The 21969-nt window shown below is 52.9% G+C and overlaps 1 protein-coding gene across 5 annotated transcripts in view; it reads left to right on the top strand.

The window, feature by feature from the left end:
- The window catches only part of ASCC2 (activating signal cointegrator 1 complex subunit 2), a 41045-nt gene extending 20078 nt beyond the window's left edge, over nt 1-20967 (top strand). For 3 of the 5 annotated variants that reach the window (XM_027576673.2, XM_027576671.2, XM_035723943.1), the window contains 12 exons: nt 3254-3328; nt 3966-4073; nt 4309-4377; nt 4536-4613; nt 5938-6118; nt 7737-7951; nt 8833-8952; nt 14954-15047; nt 15136-15266; nt 15837-15939; nt 17458-17537; nt 18014-20967. In XM_027576673.2, the coding sequence (XP_027432474.1) occupies nt 3254-3328; nt 3966-4073; nt 4309-4377; nt 4536-4613; nt 5938-6118; nt 7737-7951; nt 8833-8952; nt 14954-15047; nt 15136-15266; nt 15837-15939; nt 17458-17537; nt 18014-18185 (1426 nt within the window). In that variant the 3' untranslated portion in view covers nt 18186-20967. The remainder of the gene's footprint in view (nt 1-3253; nt 3329-3965; nt 4074-4308; nt 4378-4535; nt 4614-5937; nt 6119-7736; nt 7952-8832; nt 8953-14953; nt 15048-15135; nt 15267-15836; nt 15940-17457; nt 17538-18013) is intronic. The other 2 variants (XM_027576675.2, XM_027576672.2) reach the window with 1 other exon arrangement.
- Nucleotides 20968-21969: the final 1002 nt, after the last annotated feature.

Genomic DNA, 21969 nt, shown 5'->3' with positions numbered 1-21969 from the left:
ATAGAAGGATCCTGCCAGGATGAGGAAAGACGTAGAGAAGGTTATGAGTAAAGAAAGATGTAGGGAGGGAGACCCTCCTTGCCCACTTAGTATCATGAGTATCTGTCTATTCCTTGTGCAGGGAGAAAGGGGTGCTCAGGCCTGGGCTGGTAACCTGCATGTTGCCTGGGGGGGGTGGCCCGTTCTCAGTGGCCTCTGGCTGTCGCTCTTGCCAGACATCTCTCCCCACTATTTGCAGGAGCTCCTGGGAGCTGCCCAACTCTGTGCACTCAGCCACCAGTCCATTCATTTACTCGCCGATTCACCAAAACATGTATCTAGCACTGACCTCTATCAGAGGTGGCAGCTGGCGCTCTGACCCCTCCTGGGTCTCCTCAGCTCGGAACATTGCATGTGAGGACTGATCAGCCTCCCAGAGGATGTTAGAATAAAGTGCCAATCAGCACTCTGCCTGGAAGAAAGGGGTTAGGTTGGGCCTGTAGCTGTAACTGTCCCCTTTTTGAAAAGGTATCTTTTCCTGGTTAAAGTGGCAAATGCTCATGGGTAGAATCCCCAAAGGTAGAAAATTAAAATCACTACGAGAGAGCATGCTATTTTTAGGATTTTTGTATCCTGCTTAGCTTCACTTACCATAGGCATTTTCTTTTCTTTTTTTTTTTTTTTTTTTTAAGTAAACTACCCCCAATGTGGGGTTCAAACTCACAACCCCGCAATCAAGAGTCACATGCTCTACCAACTGAGCCAGCCAGGCGCCCCCATGGGCATTTTCCCATTTTGTTAAAGCATCTTCCCAAATGTGGCAGGTTGCTTTTGAAAGGGTCTTTGGAAACAGAGGGTAATTTTTGGAAGAACTGACTTTCCTGCAAGGGACAGTGAAGGCAGGAGAGCAGCTCCACCCGTCTCAGGGTGAGGAGGGAGGAAGAAAGGAAAACAGGGTTGACTACCAAGGACACTGCCTTTGACCCACAAACAGTCCAGGGCTGGCCCAGCCTCTTCACACTGTGTGGGAGGCCAGGAACACCCGCTGAGTAAATGCAGCCACCTCAGTGCCTGCAACTTTCTGGAAGGGGCTACAGCCACCAAACAGCTCTGTGGCTAGTCCTCTCAGAACAACCTCCTTCCTCCCAGACATCCTCGAGTGTATCTGAGTATCTCTATCACTTAATTTTATGAAAGAATAATACATTCACATGGTTCAAAACTCAAAAGGTGTAAAATATATAATGAGGGGCACCTGGCTGTCTCAGTTGGTAGAGCATGCAGCTCTTGATCTCTGGGTCATGAGTTCAAGCCCCACATTTGGCATAGAGCTTACTTAAATAAAACAAATAATAATAATAATAAATAGGTATGTATATATAAAATGCAGTCTCTACCTCTTCCCCTTCCCCAGTCCCATTCTCACACACCACCATTGTTGTTAGGGTTTTTTTGTGGAGCTTTCCAGAGACATGCATATAAATATAAGCAAATGTGCTCATTACATATTACCCCCTCTGCCTTTTATTTTTATTTTTTTAAGATTTTACTTATTTTTATTTTTTAAAGATTTTATTTATTTATTTGACAGAGAGAGACACAGAGAGAGAGGGAACACAAGCAGGGGGAATGGGAGAGGGAGAAGCCGGCTTCCCATGGAGCAGGGAGCCCGATGTAGGGCTCGATCCCAGGACCCCGGGATCATGACCTGAGCCGAAGGCAGATGCTTAACGACTGAGCCACCAGGCACCCCGAGATTTTATTTATTTTTAGAGAGGGAGAGCACAAGCAGTGGGAGGGGCAGAGGGAGAGAGAGTCTCAAGGAGACTCCCTGCTGGGCGCAGAGTCTGATGTGGGGCTCAACCCCATGTTCCTGCGAACGTGACCTGAGCTGAAACCAAGAGTCAGATGCTTAACTGACTGAGCCACCCAGGCATCCACCCCCACCCCCTGCCTTTTAAATTAACTTCTGACATGAATACTATATGTATTGTTTGTATTTTATTTAATTAAATAATTTATTTGTTAAACAACAGAAATTTATATCTCATAGTTCCAGAGGCTGGGTGCATTTTATTTTTAAATTTAAAGTGTATCAGTACACAAAGCAACCTCAATCTTTGGTACGACTAGATGGAATTCCATTGTACTGTGTTAGAATACCAGACCCCATAGATCGACCTTTAGATTTTTTTCAGTTGTTTGCTATTACAGAAAAATGTTACAAAGAATAACTGTACAAACATCATTTTGTACCTTTGCAAGGACATCTGAGAAATAGATTCCTAGAAGCAGAATCACAAGAACAGATGGTTTGTGCATTTTAAATTGTCATAGATCTCGCCAAATCACCCTCCATAGGGGTAGTTCCAGTTTACCCTCCCACCAGCAGTGTATCCTGGCAACACCTGAGTCAGTTTGGGCCAAACTGCCCCCTCTGTCTTTTTCTGGGTGTCATGCTGTGGGCCTAGAAAGCCTGCCTCTTTGGGCCTAGTTACCCTCTGCTGTGTGTGGGACTACACTAGTGTAGAAGTTGCCAGAATCCAGCCAGTCCATAGTGAAGTGTTCACAGAGTATCTGCTACAAATTCAGCAGCAGTCCTAGGCCCTGAGGCTGCAGTTTCGGCTTTGGGAAGCGTAAGACATTCAGAGGAAGAATCTGACCACAGAAGAGAGGCAGCTACATTTTAAGTTGTAAGGGTAACATACTCTGAGTGCTGCACACCTAGTTCCAGGAAGAAGTCATCACGTGGGTGAGCATTACCAGGAAGCGTGTGGCTGGGACGGAGAGTTGGAATCTGAGTTGGGAAGGGGGGTGGCTGTGAGGTTGCCGAGGTGAGAAGCAGGGTCGGCTACTCCGTGCCAGCTATGGATGAACCAGAGAGAGGAGTTACAGTTTGATGTCACAGGAGGTAGGGAACTGCTGGCGGGTTTGAGCAAACAAAAAGAGCGACCTTCTTTGTTTCTCAAACCTCAGTGAGTTCTGAGTAGCCCTCTCATTGCTCTGTGAGAAGGAGCCTGTCTGGGCCTTGGTTTCCCAAGTGAAAGGGGGATGTAGCTACAAGTCACTTTTCATGAGGCTCTTCCAGCCACAGCGGACCCAGTCTGGGGTGAACTTGGGGAAGAGCTGGGGTGGTTCTGGGAGCAAATTGCTGTGGTGACAACTTGGGAGCAAGAAATGGGCCTTTCCCCTTCCCATGAGTTGCTGTTGATTTTCTGATGAAGTGTGGTCTTTATGAACTAATCCCACCTTCTCCCCATGTGCGCCTCCACAGACTAGCTTCCTTTTATGAAATAGCAATTCCTGAACTGGAGTCTGCAATGAAGAAGAGGAGACTTGAAGATAGCAAGTGAGCAGGGGACAAAACTAAGTGCCTTGTCATGGGGGAGGGAGAGGCCCTGCCTTCCCCGGCTTCAGCGTCCCCATCTCTAAGAACAAGGCGGTGGCCCCATGGAGTCACCCTGCCTAGCAGCCTCCCGGCCCCTGCACCCTAGCCTTTACCCCTCAGCTGTTGCTCCAAGCTGTTGTTAATCTGCTCGCCGGTTTCCCACCCACTGTTCTGTTTTTTGGGTTTTTTGAAGATTGTATTATTATTTATTTATTTGACAGAGAGAGACACAGCGAGAGAGGGAACACAAGCAGGGGGAGTGGGAGAGGGAGAAGCGGGCTTCCCGCTGAGCAGGGAGCCCGACGTGGGGCTCAGTCCCAGGACCCTGGGATCATGACCCAAGCCGAAGGCAGACGCCCAATGACTGATCCACCCAGGCGCCCCTCACACCCACTGTTTAAACAAGAAGCGGCCCTGGAATCAGCTAGCTTCTCAGGGCCTGTAGCCTTTTTGCCAACTGCTATCCACAGTGAATCGTGAAACTTTCTCAGCCCTGGGGAGGGGCACCTGCAACTGTTGAGAATAAGCTCCCTCTGGGCCTTTTTATCTCCTAAATCTTGTTTTTTTTTTTCTCTCTCTCTCTCTCTGGCCTTCAAAGGCTGCTAGGTGCCCTGTGGCAGAGGCTGTCCCATTCCAGGAAGAAGGTACTGGAGATTTTTCACATCCTCATAAACCAGATCTGCCTTCTCCCTGTCCTGGAAAGCAGGTGAGCCCTTGGGAGCAGCTGCCTGGGTGGAAGAACCCCCTCCCCAAGCCCAGCAGAGGCGTTCCCCTCACTTCATCTGCCCCCTTCCCTGCTGAGCAGAGATGGGAAAAAGAGACACATGCCTCTTTCCTGTAACTGGCCTGAGGCCTTGTAGAGGAGCGGCCCGGGAGGCAGGGAGGGGAGCCACAGATCATTTGCATCGAGTGAGCTCATCTTCCCTGGTGTCCTGTTCCAGCTGTGACAACATTCAGGGCTTCATTGAAGAGTTCCTTCAGATCTTCAGCTCCCTATTGCAGGAGAAGAGGTGAGTGTGGCTGAGCTGGGACCAGTCTGCACGAGGCCTTACACACTAGAGCCTCTCCCATATGCTCACCATGGTCTGAGGTTCTGGGATTTGTGGTTGGGCAGCAGACCAGCGCCCCTTTGCACCAGCCTTGTCCCTTCCGTCTGCTCTCTGCCCAGCAGGTTCCTCCGGGACTACGACACACTCTTCCCTGTGGCCGATGATGTCAGCTTGCTACAGCAGGCCTCCGCAGTCTTGTATCCTTCCACAGCCACCGGGACAGGACCTGCCCTGACCAGGTTGGAGATGACTGCTAGGACCCAGAGGAGCAGAGGGAGGTTTAGCTCCAGAACCCATGGGTCAGCCAGCTTCCCGCCCCCAGCGCCTGCCAAAGCCCCAGTCCCTGTTTCTGAAGGAGATGACTGACTACTCTGATCCTCAGAGCTGGGTGGGGTAGGAGTCCTGCGTTCTGTTAGGTGTTTCCTGAGTGTCTGGGCCTGTGTGACCAACATGGACTCAGCCCTGCTCTCACAGACCTCATTGCAAGAGGGGAAACAGACAAGTAAACAAGCAAGCTCAGGGTAAGGCTATGAGACAGAAGCGATACCCGAGCTGAGAACAGCAGAAGAAAGTGGAGGAGACCAAGCCCAGAGCTAAGTGTTCTCAGTGGATGGAGGGCAGAGAGGCCCATCTGGGGAGCCCACAGACATTTTGTGTAGATCGGGGGGGCAGGGGTTGGGGGACTGGGGGGCCGGGGTCTAGTGGGAGAAAGCCAAGGCATGGCAAATAAGCTGGGGCTGAGCAGACCTGCACGGCCCTGGGATGATACTCGCTGAGTTTGGACTCTGTCCTACTAGCACTGGGGTGTCATGGAAAGGTATGAAACAGGGAGTAACAGCGTCAGTTTTATACTTTGGAAAAGCTCTGTCTGGCACAGGGTGGAGAACAGGCTGGCCTGGGACCTCTTTGAGGCCCAGGGGCTGGTGAGGATGCTGTGGCTGGCATCCAGGCATGGCCAATGGGGGTGTGGATTAGAAGGGGAGGGACGGCGTCTAGGGCAACTCCCAGATGTCCGGCTTGGCAGTGCCCAGGGTGGTAGAGAGGGAGGAAGGACAGGGAGGAAGGCCTGTGGGCCATTTTGGAGGCTGGGCTAGGTTGCTCAGTCTCGCCTCAAGGATACCCTCGGGGCCCTCAGCCTTTGCAGGAAGCCCTCAGCTAGTTGGACAGGAAGTCTGGTGGCAGTACCCCATCAAGCCCTCCTCCTGGGGGTCAGTACAGAGGAAGAGCTGCTGGCTTATCCAAATATCATGTCCCAGGATGCCCCTGGCCCTGTCTTCATCCAGAGCTGCTTTCTGCTGAGTGGCAGGTACTAGGTTTCAAGGCCAGTGTGGTCGTGGTCTGGCCTATTTCCCCACGCAGCCCGCGTGCCCATCATGCCCACTGGGTACAACCCAGACAGCCCCTAACACAAGCCATAGGGTCAGATGCCAGGGAGGGTTTGAGAAATGATGCTGCCTCAGAGCGAGGGAGGCAGAAAAGGCCCTGGCACCCAAGAGAGAGACTCCTTAACACATGTCACAGGGACGAGACACGGACTGCCTACATCCTCCAGGCGGTCGAGAGTGCGTGGGAAGGGGTGGACCGACGGAAAGCCACAGATGCTAAAGACCCAGCGGTGGCCGAGGATCCTAATGGGGTCATTGTGTTGGCGGAGCCAGTCGGTGGACCGTCCTCACATCCAGAAAACTCAGAGGAAGAGGAGGTATGTGTTTGGAGCAGCGTTTTCCCCTGCTTCCCCTGCCCTTGCGGGAAACCTCTCCCTTTTTGGTTTCTGCTCTCAGAGAAAAAGGTTTCTTTTGGAATGGACAGCGTCGAGCTGCCTTTAGAGAGTCCTGCAAGTCGCTTCAGCTGCCAGACCCCAGCTTCTCTCCTATAAAATGAAGCGCTGGAGCTTTTTCCACATGAAATCTTTCCTGGAGCTCTCCTCTAAGCAGATCACCGTGGCGCTACTTTGGCCGCTTCGGAGAGCAGCGCCTGGTCTCACTGCCTGGCCAGCCTGGATGCCCCGTCATGGGACTGCAGGGCTCCACTGAGCGAGTTTGGAAGCCCCTGATCTAGTACTTTCTCTCCAGGCTTTTCCAGAACTCGCCAAGTCTACAGCTGTACCGACTGGCCCCTGAGCCCAGGACTCTTCCTTGCATGTTGGGAGGCAGTGTGACATAGGGATTGAGGCCACCCAGTCTCTGGGGTCAGACAGCTCAGGGGTGTACCCAGCTTCTGCCACTCCCCAGCTATGTGGCCATCACTCCCCTCTAGCCTTTGTTCCCCATTTATAAGTGGGGACAGTCACCATCCCTGCCTCCATAAGTTTGTTGGGATTCCCAGAGCAGTTGTGTGGAGGGCCCCGAGCCCAGCTGGCCCTCTGTGCTCTGTTGACAGATGCTACTTTCCTTCCTGTTACACTCAGGCCCATGACTGCCACAAGGCCTTGGAAAATGACAGTCCTCTCCACCTTTCCCACTCTCTTTCCCATTTGGCTTCTTAGCTGAGACATGGATGATTTTAATTGTTGTTTCATTTGCGAATTTTCTTTTTTTTTTTTTTAAGATTTTACTTATTTATTTGACAGAGAGAGAGAGACAGCGAGAGAGGGAACACAAGCAGGGGGAGTGGGAGAGGGAGAAGCAGGCTTCCCGTGGAGCAGGGAGCCCGATGCGGGGCTCGATCCCAGGACCCTGGGATCATGACCTGAGCCGAAGGCAGATGCTTAACGACTGAGCCACCCACGCGCCCCTCTTTGCGAATTTTCTTAAATGAAAAACCTAACAATTCAGTCACATCGAGCAGGATCTGAACTGAATCCCCCTTCTTAAAAAGAATATAATCAGAGGGGAGAGCTCCCCACAGTCCAAGGCTGGTGATTGCTGTTCTTCTCCAATGTCAGCCATCAACTTGTTAGAGCTGGATAAAAATGAGTAGAAGCCACGGCCATTTATGGAGTGCCTGTTCTTCCCCGGGCACTGTGCTCGGTGCTTCGGGTGCATGATTCTCTCTGAGCCATCTGAAACAACCCCATGAAGTGGATGGTAGTATGCCTGTTTTGTATGGAAGAAGCTAGGGTTCAGAGAGGGAAAGTGCCCTGCCCAAAGTCACACAGCCAGAAGTAACTCTCCCAGTAAGTCACAGAACCCCCCTTTTCCCAGGGGAGGAAATGAATACTCAAGAGGCCTGAGTCACTTGGCTGAGATGCTCGGCCCAGGAGTGGCAGGCCAGGACTCATACCAAGTCCCCTGATTCCCGGTCCTGTGCATGTCGGGGCCTGTGGCCCTCTCACCCCCCTGGCCCGGTCTTCCCTGCCTTCACTCCAGCTCTCTCTGCAGTGCATGGGGGCTGCGGCCGCCCTGGGTCCCCCCGTGTGTGGCGTGGAGCTGGACTCGCTCATCTCCCAAGTGAAGGACCTGCTGCCAGACCTCGGTGAGGGCTTCATCCTGGCCTGCCTGGAGCACTACGCCTATAACCCGGAGCAGGTGATCAACAACATCCTGGAGGAGCGGCTGGCCCCGGCCCTCAGCCAGCTGGACCGCAGCCTAGACAGGTGGGAAAGACAGGTGGGAGGTGGCTCACGGCGCCCATGCTGTGTCGGCCCTGGCCGGAGGCACTCTGGGGGCCTTGTCCCAGGCCCCTTCTTAGCTCCTCTGCTTCCCACTCCTGTGCCAGAATTCAGCCCACGGTAGCGTCCACCAACCATATAAATGAATAGCCGCCTTGGGAAAACATCAGAACTTTAGGCCCCCAGGAGGTCCTCACATGCCCCCTGCAGGGCGGAGAGTGTGGTAGCTGGATGGCTCTGCTGCACTTCCCTGGAGGACCGATTAGAAACGTGGCATGTGACAGAGGGGTTGCTGAGCCTCTCAGAGCTCCGAAGTTTCTGGCCTGCCCCTGTCATTGTCATCCTTCCAGTAGATTCCTGAGGGAGGACGGCCAGAGCTTCTCACTTTCCTCACACCTACCTTTCGGAGTTTGGCCCACTGCTTCTCTGAAGGCCCATGGGCCCGCAGGAATGGATGCACAAATGTGCATAAACAAATTATGTTTATTGAATGAATGAACTTAGCTCTGTCTTTGGACAAGTTCCTTAGCCACTTTGTGCCCATTTTACAGAGGAGGGCACTGAGGCACAGAAAGGTTGAGTGATCTTAGCGACCCATCTCATCAGACTGTTGGGAGTGTTCGGTGAGGGAGGAAACTTTTAAGAAAATCTGTGTGAACAACACATGGGACCGAGGGGAGCTTTGCGTGAGGGATGGCTATGTACCCAGGGAGGGGCCAGACCGGGCAGGGTTCTAGATCGTGTCTCGTGTGGCTGTTGAAGGGGAGTGGAGAATCTGATGGATGTCACATGGTAGGGGCCAGTAGGGCACAAGTAGGCATCAGCTAACCAATCCCCCTTAAACTGATTTCTGTGTCACCTCCCAGGCAGGTGAAGCCAGACCCGACACCCCTGCTGACATCTCGTCACAACATCTTCCAGAATGATGAGTTTGATGTGTTTAGCAGAGATTCAGTGGACCTGAGCCGGGTGCACAAGGGCAGGAGGTGAGTGCAGTAGGCTGTGGGGTGCCAGGCACCCCACCTCTGTAAGTGCAGTGAGAAAATTGGAAAAAAAGGGTTCCGCCTTTATGGAAGTGACCTGAGTTTCAGCTTAGGGTCCCTAGCAGTCCAGGGCCCCCCCCACCCCAGCAGTCCAGGACCTGTGTGCTCCCAGCAGGCAGGGCCAGGTTCTCTAATGGTTATACGTTAGGCTCTGACTCTGCACAGGGTGGTTTTTTAATGAATCCCCTTGTTGATAGCAAAAGACCAGCGGGACCTAAGCTGTCCCCTTCTTCCCTTCTTATATCTTCGGATGTGTCAACCATCAAATCTCTGGGCGATAGAGCTGAGCTGTACTTCCCAGAAGCCCCTCCTACACGTGATTTTCTCCATTCTGTGACAAAATGAGAAAATTAAGGACCTGTACTAAGTAAGCTTTTCAGAGGGTGAACATACTCTATTTTAAGGTCTTTCTACTTATTTTTAGTTTATGTCCTTTCTACTTTTTTGGCATTGAAAAGTCCATTTATGATTTATTCATTCATTCAACAAATATTTACCTGGTGCTCATGGCGTACTAGGTCCTGGATTTATTAGGTGCTGGAGATGTAGTGGGCAGTAAAACAGACATGGCCCCTGGAGTTTGCATGAATCAGTTAGTCAAACAAGCCAAGTAACATTGCAGATCTAACAGGCACTATAAGGTGAAGGTGTGCAGACTTCCGAGCTTCTAGTAAGGGCTTTGATCTGGGCAGGAAGGCTCCTCTGAGGAAGTGACATGGGATCAACAGTGGAAGGGTGAGGAAAGGTCAAAGGGCCAATTCTGCAAAGTGGGGGGGGAGGGGGGAGAGACTTTCCAGGCAGAGCAAACAACAGGGGCAGTGACCCCGAGGTCATGGGGAGCATGGTGAGGGTCCCATGAGCTGACACATTTTATGCTTTGGAAAGAGGACCTGGCTTTGGAGTAGAGGCCCATTGGAGGGACCACGAGTCAGTAGTGATGATAGAGGCAAAATATATAAATATATACAAAAAATATAAAAGGCAAATTAAGACATTGACAACACTGTGCTTTCCCCCAGGGTTTCCCTAAATGGTATTGGTTCATGAAATCTCTAAATCTGGGAATTGCTGGACAAGTACAGGCTGCCCTCTCTCTCTGCCACACACACACACACACACACACACACACACACACACACACACACACACACACACACACACGTACAGGCTGCCTAAATGGTATTGGTTCATGAAATCTCTAAATCTGGGAATTGCTGGACAAGTACAGGCTGCCCTCTCTCTCTGCCACACACACACACACACACACACACACACACACACACGTACAGGCTGCCCTCTCTGACACACACACACACACACACACACACACACACACACACACACACACACACACACACACACACACACACACACACACACACACACACCCCTATGGACACAGTGAGGTTCAGAGCGCAGTGGTGGGAGGCCTGCCCCGTTCTTGTGATAGGAGCCCCAGTGGCAGAATCGTAAGCTGCTGCTTCAGAGAGGGCCCCATGCTGCTTCCTCTCCCCAGGGCCATCGGCTGCTGGAAGCTTGGCTGGCTGAGGGCTTGGGGGGAGCGGGCGCAGGGCAGCTATAAAGCCATCTGGCTGGCTGGACAGGAAGCAATTGTAAACTGCTTAGTCACACACATTGCAACATCCCCAGATCCCGGGCTGGAGATGTTATCCTGTATCCGTGGCCGCTGTTCCAGACCAGAATGACCCTCTGCAGCTCCTGCTATGGAGAAAGGGGAAGATGAGAAGGGCTGTGCCCTGCTCCTAGGGCACTCCAAGCTGCCAGGCAGAGAGACTGGGCGGCAGATGTTTACTGAACTCGTTGTGTTGGGTAGCCTGGGAGCTGGGGATTGCAAAGAGGCAAAGCCTCCATTTATGTGTTCATTATTTATTTATTCATTCAGCAAATATTTATTTAAGTGATTTACTAGCTCCAGATCCTATGCTAGACACCAGGGAGACAAGGTGAGCAGGGCACCCGGGTCATGCTCTCAAATGGCACAGAGACTGTGGGAAAGACTCAGACCATTAAACAAGTAGCAGCAGAGTGGGAGAGGTGCTGGGGTGGGGCATACAGGGACCGCAGTGAGGACACCTGTCCTAATCTGGGCAGGGCACTCAGCAGACACATGAGAAAAGTAGTACAAGGCAGGTCACACTGGAATTAAAATATATGTGTGTGGTTAAGTCAAATAAGAGGCTCTCAGTGTTTCGAGTAATAGGCAAATCTGTTCCTTGCACGACAGGGAGTTGCAAGGTAGGGCAATCTAGGCTTGGTTAACCTGTGGTACAGCCTCATCGTCAAGGACACATCTTTGCCAACTCTTGGAGCTAGTTCCTTCAAAGCCACTGGGTGGCTGCAGCTGTTTCAGCCGTGACCTCCAGAAGTGACAGTGCCAAGAGGAAGTCTGGACCAGACCTTCCTGTATCTCTCTTAGAGACCAGGAAGCCCTTCCCAGAAGTCTCCAGACTCTGCTCACATCTCAGTGGGGAACTGGGTCACAGGGCCGAGGTCCAGGGCTCCAGAAGAGGGAAAGGTGGAAAGACCTGAACCAAACGAGGGCCTGTTAGGAGTGGGATGAGGTGGACGGTGGCTGTTGGGTAGATGCCAGGCACATGTGCTGCAGGTAATTGCTAGCCAAGGAAAGGAGGCAGTGTGTATAAGGTGGGGTCCCATAACTCCTTTGGACTGAACAGAGGCGCCCTGGTAGATTATGAGTGCTCTCCCTCAGAAAAGTGTCTATGGCCAAAAAAAAATATCTGTGCACTTGGCTTCTTGGAGAGACACAGAGCGCATTAGCACATTAAAGGCTCTGACAAGTCCGGCAGAAAAAAGAGACAGGATTCACTTTGTTGAGCTCAGCAGGTGCCAGGTTCACTTTTAGTCATCATCTTATTTCATCCCTGGGATGCAGAATTAAGACTTGGCAAGGATAAGAGGCTTGCTTGTGATGGATCGCACAGCTCAGGAAGTACCTGAGCAGACCGGAGTCAGTGGACCTGTGTTCTGGCCCTAGCTCGGCTGGTAGAAGCTGGATGACCTTGGGAAAGGCGCTCTAGCTCTTGGGACCTCCGTTTCCTCACCTCGAAAAGGAGGGGTTTTTTTGCCTCCTCAGGTCCTTTAGGAGTTCAGAGATGGGAATCACCCCCTCAAGGGGCCAGTTTGAGTTGGGCTTTGAAGGATAGGCCCAGAAGAAGTGAGGAGGGGGAAAAAGTGGGCTGGGCTTCAGGGGAACCCACATGTTCCCTGGCTCCCTTCATCTTGTAGGAGGCCCGAGGAAGCAACCTGCTCCAAAGTCTCCAAAACCCCTGTTGCCTGTGTTTCCAGACTTGACTGGACTTCTGGCCCTCACATGGATCTTCTCCTGGCTGGCTTTGCCCCTGACTTTTCTTTTCCTTCTTGGTTCTGAATGGGGTCATGGGCCCAAAGCTGCACCTCCCTGGATGGGATGCCCAGGGCACCAGGTTCCAATGTCCCTGCCTGTGTCCTCTCCAGGACCCTGGGTAGGTAAAGTTGGCAAGGCTTCTCCAGCCCTGCCAGGGAAGCGACATAACCAGAGGTCCACAGCAGGACCTTATGCATGAAAACCGGGGACCAGATGGACCAGGAGCTGTGGGGTGTGGCAGAAAGGACAGTGACACCTCTTATTCATCCTTGGACGCCTGACTCAGCACAGATCCTAGCACCTAGTATGCTCTCTGGAAATGTGTGTGGAAAGAGGGGCTGTGCTCCTTCTAGTGGCCCCAAACACCTGGACGGGCTCAGTCCCCTTTCCCTTGCTCCCCACCTCTTTCCTCTTTAGCCCCCAGCCTGGGGAAGAGAACCAGGTAAGGGTTGGGGCCGCAGTCACTGGCCCCCTTTCCTGGCATGACATAAAATTTTCCTGTGGACCAAGAATTTTCTGTGGTCTAGATCCAGTGCCCCCCAGCCCCCCCCACAGAGGCTCCATTTCCTCTCCCCCACCACTAGACCCCCTAATCCAGAGGTCATGTTTCCTTTCTCTGTGTTCCCAGGGCATGCTTACCTCCATTTAGCACATTTCACGTTAGCTGCCATTTGCCCATGACTCTCTCAAGACTGGCAGTTCCACGAGGCCAGATCCAGATCTTACTCTTTTTTGAATCTCTCCCACAGCCCTGCCTGGCACATAGTAGGCCCTTAGTACAAACTGTTGAAGGAAGCCAAATCCTGACCTGCCCCAGCCTCCCAGGCAGACAGCCTGAGAGACTCAGGCCCCTTTCCCTCCCTGCATCAAAACCAGTTAATAGAAGATTTTTATGGAAGCTATGTATGACTTTGTATCTCTTTTTCTTCTCCTTTTCTTCTTCTTCTTCCTTCTTCCTTCTTCCTTCTTCCTTCTTCTTTCTACTTCCTCCTTTTTTTCCCCCCTACCCTTGATACATTCCAGAAAACTGATTTCACAGCTAAGCTGGATTTTCTTGCCTGGCATCTCATATTGATTTTCCCCTGCAGGGCCAGAAACTACATTCCACAGGCCTGTCTATGTGTCTGACAAGCCAAGTTTTTCTCCAGGTTTGCAAAGCCACAGTCAAGAGGCCTGAGTCCCCACTGAAGTTGTGCTACAGTTCACTGATCCCAAGCACGTCCCTCTCCTTCCTTCCACCGCACCCGAATTTCCTCACCTGTGATATATAACAGGAGTTGAACTTTTGGACTTTTTTCTTCCAGTGCAATCTGACATGGACGATTGAACTATAGAACAGATAGAAAGCCACCGTGATGAAACAGGGGTGGGAAAAAGAAGGCAGCTACTCCTGCTCACCCCTCAGCCCCCTGTCCCCTGAGCTCAGTAAGAGGGCCACATGTGGCCTTGCTCTTTCTTAAATTATTGTTTTTTATTTTTTAAAGATTTTATTTATTTTTTTTAAGGTTTTATTTATTTATTTATTTGAGAGAGAGAGAGAATGGGAGATAGCACGAGAAGGAAGAGGGTCAGAGGGAGAAGCAGACTCCCCGCTGAGCAGGGAGCCCGATGCGGGACTCGATCCCGGGACTCCAGGATCATGACCTGAGCCGAAGGCAGTCACTTAACCAACTGAGCCACCCAGGCGCCCCAAGATTTTATTTAATTTAGAGAGAGAAAGAGACAGCATGAGAGGGAGGGGCAGAGGGAGAGGGAGAGAGAGAATCTCAAGCAGACTTCATGCTGAGCATGGAGCCCGATGAGGGGCTCGATGCCAGGACCCTGAGATCATGACCTGAACTGAAACCAAGAGTCAGAGGCTTAACTGACTGCGCCACCCAGGCACCCATAAATTTTTGTTTTTTTTAAAAGGTTCAAATAATCCCAGGCCCTACTGAGGAGTGACCATTGTCATTTGGGGGGGGGGGACTTACTAGCTCTGTCTGTGCATTGACATATGTAAATTATAATCGCTGTGCTCATAGGAACAGATAGTTTGGTTTGCTTTCTGCATTTTATACAGTTGGAATCACTGTACACATTTTTCTGTAGCTCGCTTTTTTCCTCAGGAGTATCCTAGAATTCTTTCTGCATCAGCACAAATATATGAATGTCATTCTTGGTAACAGGATGCCCAGCGTTCTGTAATATAGATGTGGCACATCATTTGGCCAGTTCACCCACGATGGGACACTAGCTGTTTTCCATTTTTCACTGTCGCAAACAACGTTGAAAAGAAAATTCCGCATCAGACTTCTCTATGCACCTGGCCAGCGTTTCCCTAGGGTGGGCGCCTCTGAGCGGAATTTCCCGGCGGAAAGGTGGGCACGTTTTCCATGGCGGCAGCTCTCTGGAGAGCGGCTGGACCCAGGCACACGGGCACCTGCCCACACCCCTGCCCCCTCTCCCCGGGGCAGTTTGCGCCAGCCCGAGCTCATGGCGCCTTGGACGCTCGTGCTCACGGCCTTCAGAGCCTGATGGTTTCCCCTCTCTCTGCTGTCCCCGCCCGCCCGCCGCCAGGAAGGAGGAGGACACACGGAGCCTGCTGAACGACAAGCGGGAGGTGGGGGCGCAGCGGCCGCGCTACGAGCGGTACAGCATGGTGGTGGAGGAGGTAGGGGCCCCAGGCCGCCGGGGTGCGGGGGGGCGGGGGAGGACCGGCCAGCCCCGGGCCCCTCGGCCCCACACTCCTGCTGTTGCAGGTGCCCCTGCAGCCTGGCGAGGGCCTGTCCTACCGAGGTGATGACTATGAGGATGAGTATGATGACACATACGATGGCAACCAGGTGGGCGCCAACGATGCCGACTCGGACGACGAGCTTATCAGCCGCAGGTGAGGCTGCAGGGCCCTAAGTGGGTGGAGTCCTGGGGGGCGGGGGTGGGGCACAGCGGGGCTCCCAAAGCCTCTTGTTTATACAGATGGGGAGGCCGAGGCCCTGATCACGTGAACAAGTCAGTGGTAGAGCCGGGGCCCAAACTGAGCCCTTTTGACTCCTAGTCCAGTGCTCCCTCTACCCTCAGCCACCCCCTCGGCCAGTTGGTCCAACCCATCCTGAGTGGGGCAGCATTTATTTGGTTTCATGCAGTCCTTTTAGATTGTTCTCCTTGACTGGAGAGAACTCTCCGCCGTGGCATCTTAGAGAGATTTCCCAGTGCAGCTGAAGGCAGAGCTCCCCCAGCCAGCTCAGCCTCCGCTAAGCCCCTGCACCGGACTCTGGTACCCTTGGAGAGTCTGGGGGCTGCATGCACAGCTGGCTTGAAAAGCACTTCGGTTTGTTCCAGCTCCCTGAGCCCATCCCCATCTTGATGCCCCCCTCCTCTCCCAGCCCAGTCCCCTCCTCCCTGAGGCTCCCTCTCCGGATTTAATCCAGTCTCTGATCTCACTTTTTCTCTAAACCCTTAGGCCCTTCACCACCCCTCAGGTGCTGAGAACCAAAGTGCCCAGGGAAGGGCGGGAAGAGGATGAGGAAGAGGAGGAAGACGAGGCTGAGGAAGAGCCTCCCAAGGTACCTCCTCGGCAGGTGGCACACGAAGGGGAGGGTGCAGTTCGGAAGGGCGCATTGGGACCACCGCACCCCTGCTTTCCTGCAGTTAGCTCTGAGGCAGCCCTAGCCTCCCTGCCCGGGAAAAGAGGGGTTCCTTTGAGCCTAGGGTGCCTGCTTGGAGAGTTGCTAGCTTAGAACTCACCTCCACTAGCCAGTGAGGGCTTAGGGGACGGATTAGAGGCCAAGCCTTTGAGCTGCTGGGTCCATTAGGCCCAGGAGCCTGGGGACTGAGCGAAGGGCAGCTCTCGGCCACCATGCTCAGGATGGCAATTCTTTTTTTCTTTTCTTTTTTTTTTTAAGATTTTATTTATTTGATTTGTCAGAGAGAGTGAGAGAGCAAGACAGAGAAAGAGCAAGCACAAGCAGGAGGAGTGGCAGGCAGAGCTCCCTGCTGAGCAAGGAGCCCGATGCGGGACTCGATCCCGGGACCCATGACCTGAGCCAAAGGAAAAAACTTAAGCAGTTGCCACTGAGCTACTCAGGCGTTCCAGGACGGCAATTCTGCAACTCACGGAGATGTTAGAGCCCAAGGGCCCTTGGAGGTCATCTGGGCTGGTGGGTTTGAAAATTCTATTTTTTTGGCAGCTGAACTTTTTCTTCAAATGAAACCTCAACTAGAACCTCAACATATAAAACGGATAAGGGCGCTGTTGCTCAGGTTGAATGGAGTGGCATCCTGCGACTCCTGGAGCCCCTCGTGCCCTCCCACCAAGGTCACAAGTGGAGTGTGTCCAGGCCAGGCTCCCGATGTAGAGGGGTAGCAGAGACTGATGGAGACCATGGCTAGTGGGGTAGAAGCACACATACACCCTGCCTGAGGGGCTTCTCAGCAGAAACGTAGGCCCAGAGCTTCCAGGGCTTTCTCTTCTACCCAGGCAAGGGATCAGCCCAGATTTTTCTATAACATCTTCCAGTTTTCAAATTTCAGAAAAGTTACCGGTTACACTTGTTTTGTGTTTTTTTAAACAGTGCAGGCCACTAAAGCCTGTGTGTGATCCTTAAGGCACAGTTCTCCCCACTGCTAGTCCAGTCTCCTTTGCTTATTGGCCAAAAAACGGTCTTCAAGAGTGGCTACTCCCAGAGCACATCGGTGGTGGCACTAGAGTGTGGACGAGGCAGCTCCCAGGGCAGCTCTCTTGGCCTTCAAGGCCCTGTGTGGCCTCTCATGGTGGCCATTCTGACCTGTCCCCCATTTGTCACCAGTGCTCCAACCATGGTCCACCTGCCCCACCATGCCTGTGCAGGAAGCCTTAGTCCCTTTAGCTGCTTCTAAAGGAGAAGAGAGGCTTCTAATGGAAACCTTGGACCCAAGCAAGGGCGGCTCCATTCTAAGGCATCACCCTGCCACACTGTGGCTTTCCCCCACTCCTGGCCTGGAGGCATCAACAAGACTCAGTCAGGCGCAGCCTCACCACAGCTTGGGCAAATGGGCCTGCTCGTGACTCTAGATTTTTTTTTTTCCTCCCCTCCCCTCCACAGCCCGACCATTTTGTGCAGGACCCTGCAGTGCTGCGGGAGAAGGCAGAAGCCAGGCGGATGGCCTTCCTCACCAGGAAGGGGTGAGCATTTTAAAGAGCTGTGTCTGGTGGGAGGGGACCCATCTGGGGAAGGCTCAGCCAACCACGTAGGAAGCCACACATAAACCCCAAGTGAATTACATGCGTTACATGTAATTTAATCCTCACGACAGCGCTATGAAGTAGCCACTTTATCATCATCCTCATTTTACAGAGGAAGAAATAGGCCCATTCCTGTCCCCAGGCTCTCCTCTCCTTGTGGGCTGTGGTCAGCCCACAGCTGGTTCTTCCCGCAGCTAGGTCACGGACCCATCTGGAGGCAGGGCTCAGAGAAGAGAGTTCACCAGACACAGGACCGGCCAGAGCCCCCAGAGCCCTGCCCTTGCTGGGCTCCATTTCTTCTCCCACCGGAAGTGGGGACAGGGGTGTCCTGGGCCCGAGCCATGTGTCCTCTCCCCAGGACCTCTGAGAAAGGCAGTGCTCTTCCCATCCCCTGGGGTGGCTTGTTCCTCCCTCAGGTACCGGCATGACAGCTCGACAGCAGTGGCCGGCAGCCCCCGGGGCCATGGGCAGAGCCGTGAGACAGCCCAGGAACGCAGGAAGAAGGAAGCCAACAAGGCAACGCGAGCCAACCACAACCGGAGAACCATGGCTGACCGCAAAAGAAGCAAAGGCATGATTCCATCCTGAGGCCACCTTGTCAGGGCCAGCCGGGAGGCAGCGGCACCAGAACTGCCAGGCTGAGTTACCATAGCCTTGGGTCTCCTCCCCACTTGGCCTCCTGCCAGGGCCCCAAGTTCGACTCCACCCCTCAACAGCCTCAGCTTCGCAGCCCCTGAGAAGGCCGCCTCGTCGTCCACCAGCCAGCCGTGAGCGCCTTCTTGCGAACACACAGTGCCTTAACCCACAGTGGAGGAACCCCTGGGGCCAGCGATCAGGCAAAAGGGATGGGGGACGGAGCCCCAAGGCAAGCCCCACAAACCTCATGCAGCAAGACACCACTTCTCTTGGTGGTTTCCTTCCTGGACGGCAGGAAACCTGTAAATTCCAAAACAAAAACAGAAAAGGCCTGCAAATAAAGTTTTTGACCCTTTCAAGCAATGATCCATGATGTGCCCCTGGCCTGCTCCCCCTGTACCCCATTCTTCAGTGACAGCCACCATCGGGAGAGCGAGAGAGCAGGATGATCACCTGCTGTGCTCATCAGCCTTGCGTGTTTGCCTCTCGTTCTAACCCCTCCAGATGTTGCCCTGCTTTGCTGTGTGGCCCTGAGCACATTACTCCCTCCTCTGAACCTCTAGTCCCTGCTTGTAGAAGGAAGAGATGAGGTTGTGAGGCCCTCCGGTCCTTTCCGTGTTTTCGTTCAGTCCCTCCAACCTCCACCCTAGGAGGTAGGGAGTATTTTGGGCCCTGTGGTGTAGGTGAGTCACTGAGAGCTGGAGGTGCCTGCCCAGGCACCAGGCAGGAAGTGGGAGAACAAGGATTTGACCCTCAGTCTGACCCTGGCCTTTATAGCATCCTAGACGGTGGTGTCATTGCCATCTCCTAGCTGACCTGAAGACACTTGTCCCGTAGCAGAGCCAGTACCAGAGCTCGGTGCCTCCTGGTTTGTGTGTACGCTCCATCAGATCCTCCAGAGTCAAGGAGTCGGAGACCAGAAGACACCAGTGAGGATGTCCCTGCCAAGCCCCGTTGAAGGTCTTGGGCCTAGTTCCTCAAAACCCCTTTCTGGGCATGGCTGGTTGGTTCACGGTGTGGCAGCAGCTGCCAGGCAGCCTGATTCCTGGGCCCCCGAGAATGTTGCTGATCAACAGAGGATCGACTGTAGGGTATTTGCTGGCCTGATCCTGCCCAAGCCTGGCCTGGAGGCCATCCGCGGGAGCCAGGGCCCCTGCCCAGCTGGACCTTGACAAATCACCCTAGATGCTTGTGTAATTTATTTGCATGTGGTTAGGATGAGTGTCTGGAGCAGCGAGGCAGACAGGCCCTTGACAAATTCGTTTTGTTAGGTCAGCCACACAAGTGAAAATCAATAGCAATTCCTCTGAGTCACGCCAGTTCTCTTGGTACCTTTGAGATGCAGAGCAGATAGGAGAGTGGTGTCTTCTCCTCGAGCTGCTGAATTAGCTGAGATCAGGCTCGGGGTCAGCCACTCTGACAGGCAGCAGGAAGACTCTGTTTCCTCCTCGAGGCATTTGCCAGGAACCGGCCAGGCGAGGGTCATTTCTTTTCTCTCTCCCTGAGCTCCTCAGACCCAGCTCTTGGCCCTGGAGCAAGGTGAGGTGAGTTAGGGGAGCTCTGGCCTTTACCTACCTTACCTGTTACTGTTCACACAGCCCCTCTCACCTTCATTCTGTCATACGTACCTCCTGACCACTGGGAGCAGTGTTCAGGCCTCACCTTGGCATTCCAGTTTAAAAGGATTGGAGAAGACAAGCGATTTTTCAAACTTTCCAGAATGTACTGCCAGGTCAAACTTGATCTCCCTTGAGGAACTATGTTCTTCCTCATTTCAGATCTTGAGGGCACCCCTTCAGGGATGTTTGCAAACACCTCACTCAGGAGTCATCCAGAGCAGTGCTTAACCTTCACCTCTCAGGGCCTCAGTTTTCCCATCTGCAGAGTGGGTACATTGGGCCAGGTGAATGGTTTCCACCTGGTGCCGATTAAATCCTCCAAGGAGGCCCCAAGGTTTAAGATGGGCAATGGCAGAAATGTTGCAAGTGAAGTGGGGTGGGAGCCCTGAACCCTGCTCACTTGATCACTGGGCCCTACCACCCCACCACTGCTCCTAAGCAGGAATTTCTAAGTGCCTTCTCTGCACCCTATTAGAGAACACGACTCTCACAGGCATTTCCCGGGAAGCTTTTAGGACCCAGTGCCTCCAAGAGGACTTAGGACTTTGAGTGTCATTGTTTCTAGCTCACGAGTGGCAATGATGGCAGACGGGTCTGTCTGAAGAGTGCTAACTGTGCCTCTGTGAGGTAGGGAGGGCAGAGCAGAGCCTGTCCTGGATAAAAAGGAACCCGGGAGCCCAGGGAGGCAAGTTAGCAGCAGAGCCTGGATGCAGGTCCTTTCTTAGCTCCAGGTGCACTCTGGAAAAGTAGCGATTGGCAGGAAACTGCCTGTCCCTGGCACACCGGGAGCTTGGGCTAAATAATACAGGGAGGGAGACCAACAAAACCACAAACAAAAGTCAACCCACCAAAAATGCAGGGGGTGGTTGTGGAGCCCCCTTCTTTAAAATGATGTCAATGAACACTTGGTAGCAATGTGAGAAATGAAATATTGAAGAATCGGTTTGTTGTTCTTGTAGTTTTTTAAGAGAATAAATTGGATGGTAATGCTCCATGATTGTGAAAATATTTTTGAAAAATTTGCGTACAGACCAAGTCTGGAAAGAAATGTGCAAAAACGAAAATGACAGTAAGACCGTGATATTTGTAATGAGAATAAAAGCGCTTACCGAGTACTTACCATGGCCAGAGTTTCTGCTGGGTTCTTGGGTTATCTTGTCTAACTCTGACCAGGTAGGTACAGATGAGAAAACCAAGGTCAGAGAGGGTAGGTGACCTGTTTAAGGTCACACATATACCACATGACCAAGGAGGGCTTCAGTCCCAGGATTGTCTCCTAAAGCCCACGCTCTGAGCCCCTACACCACATGCCATTCCTTTTTCCCCCCACATCCGCATCCTTGTCACTACTGTTCTTAACAAAGAAAGGGGAAAATATAAGCCCAATAGCTATAGGACAGGAGGATGGGAAATCCCAGTTCATCAGACCCGGTTGATGGGACCCCACTTGTATGTGTTGCACCAGTGGGGTATCGTCCCACAGATCTCAGATGCCCTGTGTTGTTTTTTCTTTGTTTTAAAGATTTTATTTATTGATTTGACAGAGACACAGCGAGAGAGGGAGCACAAGCAGGGGGAGCGGGAGAGGGAGAAGCAGGCTTCCCGTGGAGCAGGGGGCCCGACGCGGGGCTCGATCCCAGGACCCTGGGATCCTGACCTGAGCCGAAGGCAGGGGCCTAACGACGGAGCCACCCAGGCGCCCCACAGATGCCCTGTTTTATTTCACCTTTTTTTCAGATTCATTTGTCCTTTCCTCTGTGTGTCCAGTCTGCCATGAAGCCCACTGAATGATTCTTCATTTTTACGTCCAGTTCCGGTCCAGGGGAAGCAGAGAAAAGGCTGGCGGTAGAGCTCTCAGCTGAGATGGGGGCAGCAGAGCCTGAGGAGCACGGAGGCCTGGGAGGGGGCCAAAGGGTCCAGGGAGACTATGGAAGAAGGGTGGGAGAGAGAATGGGAGTCCCAGATTTAGGACCACAGGCCAGGCCATGGCCCAGACGTTTGTCCCGAGCAGCAGCTCCCAGTATTCACTGCCAGCCCTCAGGGCTTGGGGCATGGACGGTCAGCCTGGTCGGGAGGACCAAGGCAGGAGAGGCTAAATGCGTGCACTCAGCGCACAT

This window comes from Zalophus californianus, chromosome 14 (assembly GCF_009762305.2).
Source record: "Zalophus californianus isolate mZalCal1 chromosome 14, mZalCal1.pri.v2, whole genome shotgun sequence".
NCBI lineage: Eukaryota > Metazoa > Chordata > Mammalia > Carnivora > Otariidae > Zalophus > Zalophus californianus.
Note: the sequence above shows the minus strand (reverse complement) of the source record. Positions and strands in the feature narration are given on the sequence as shown.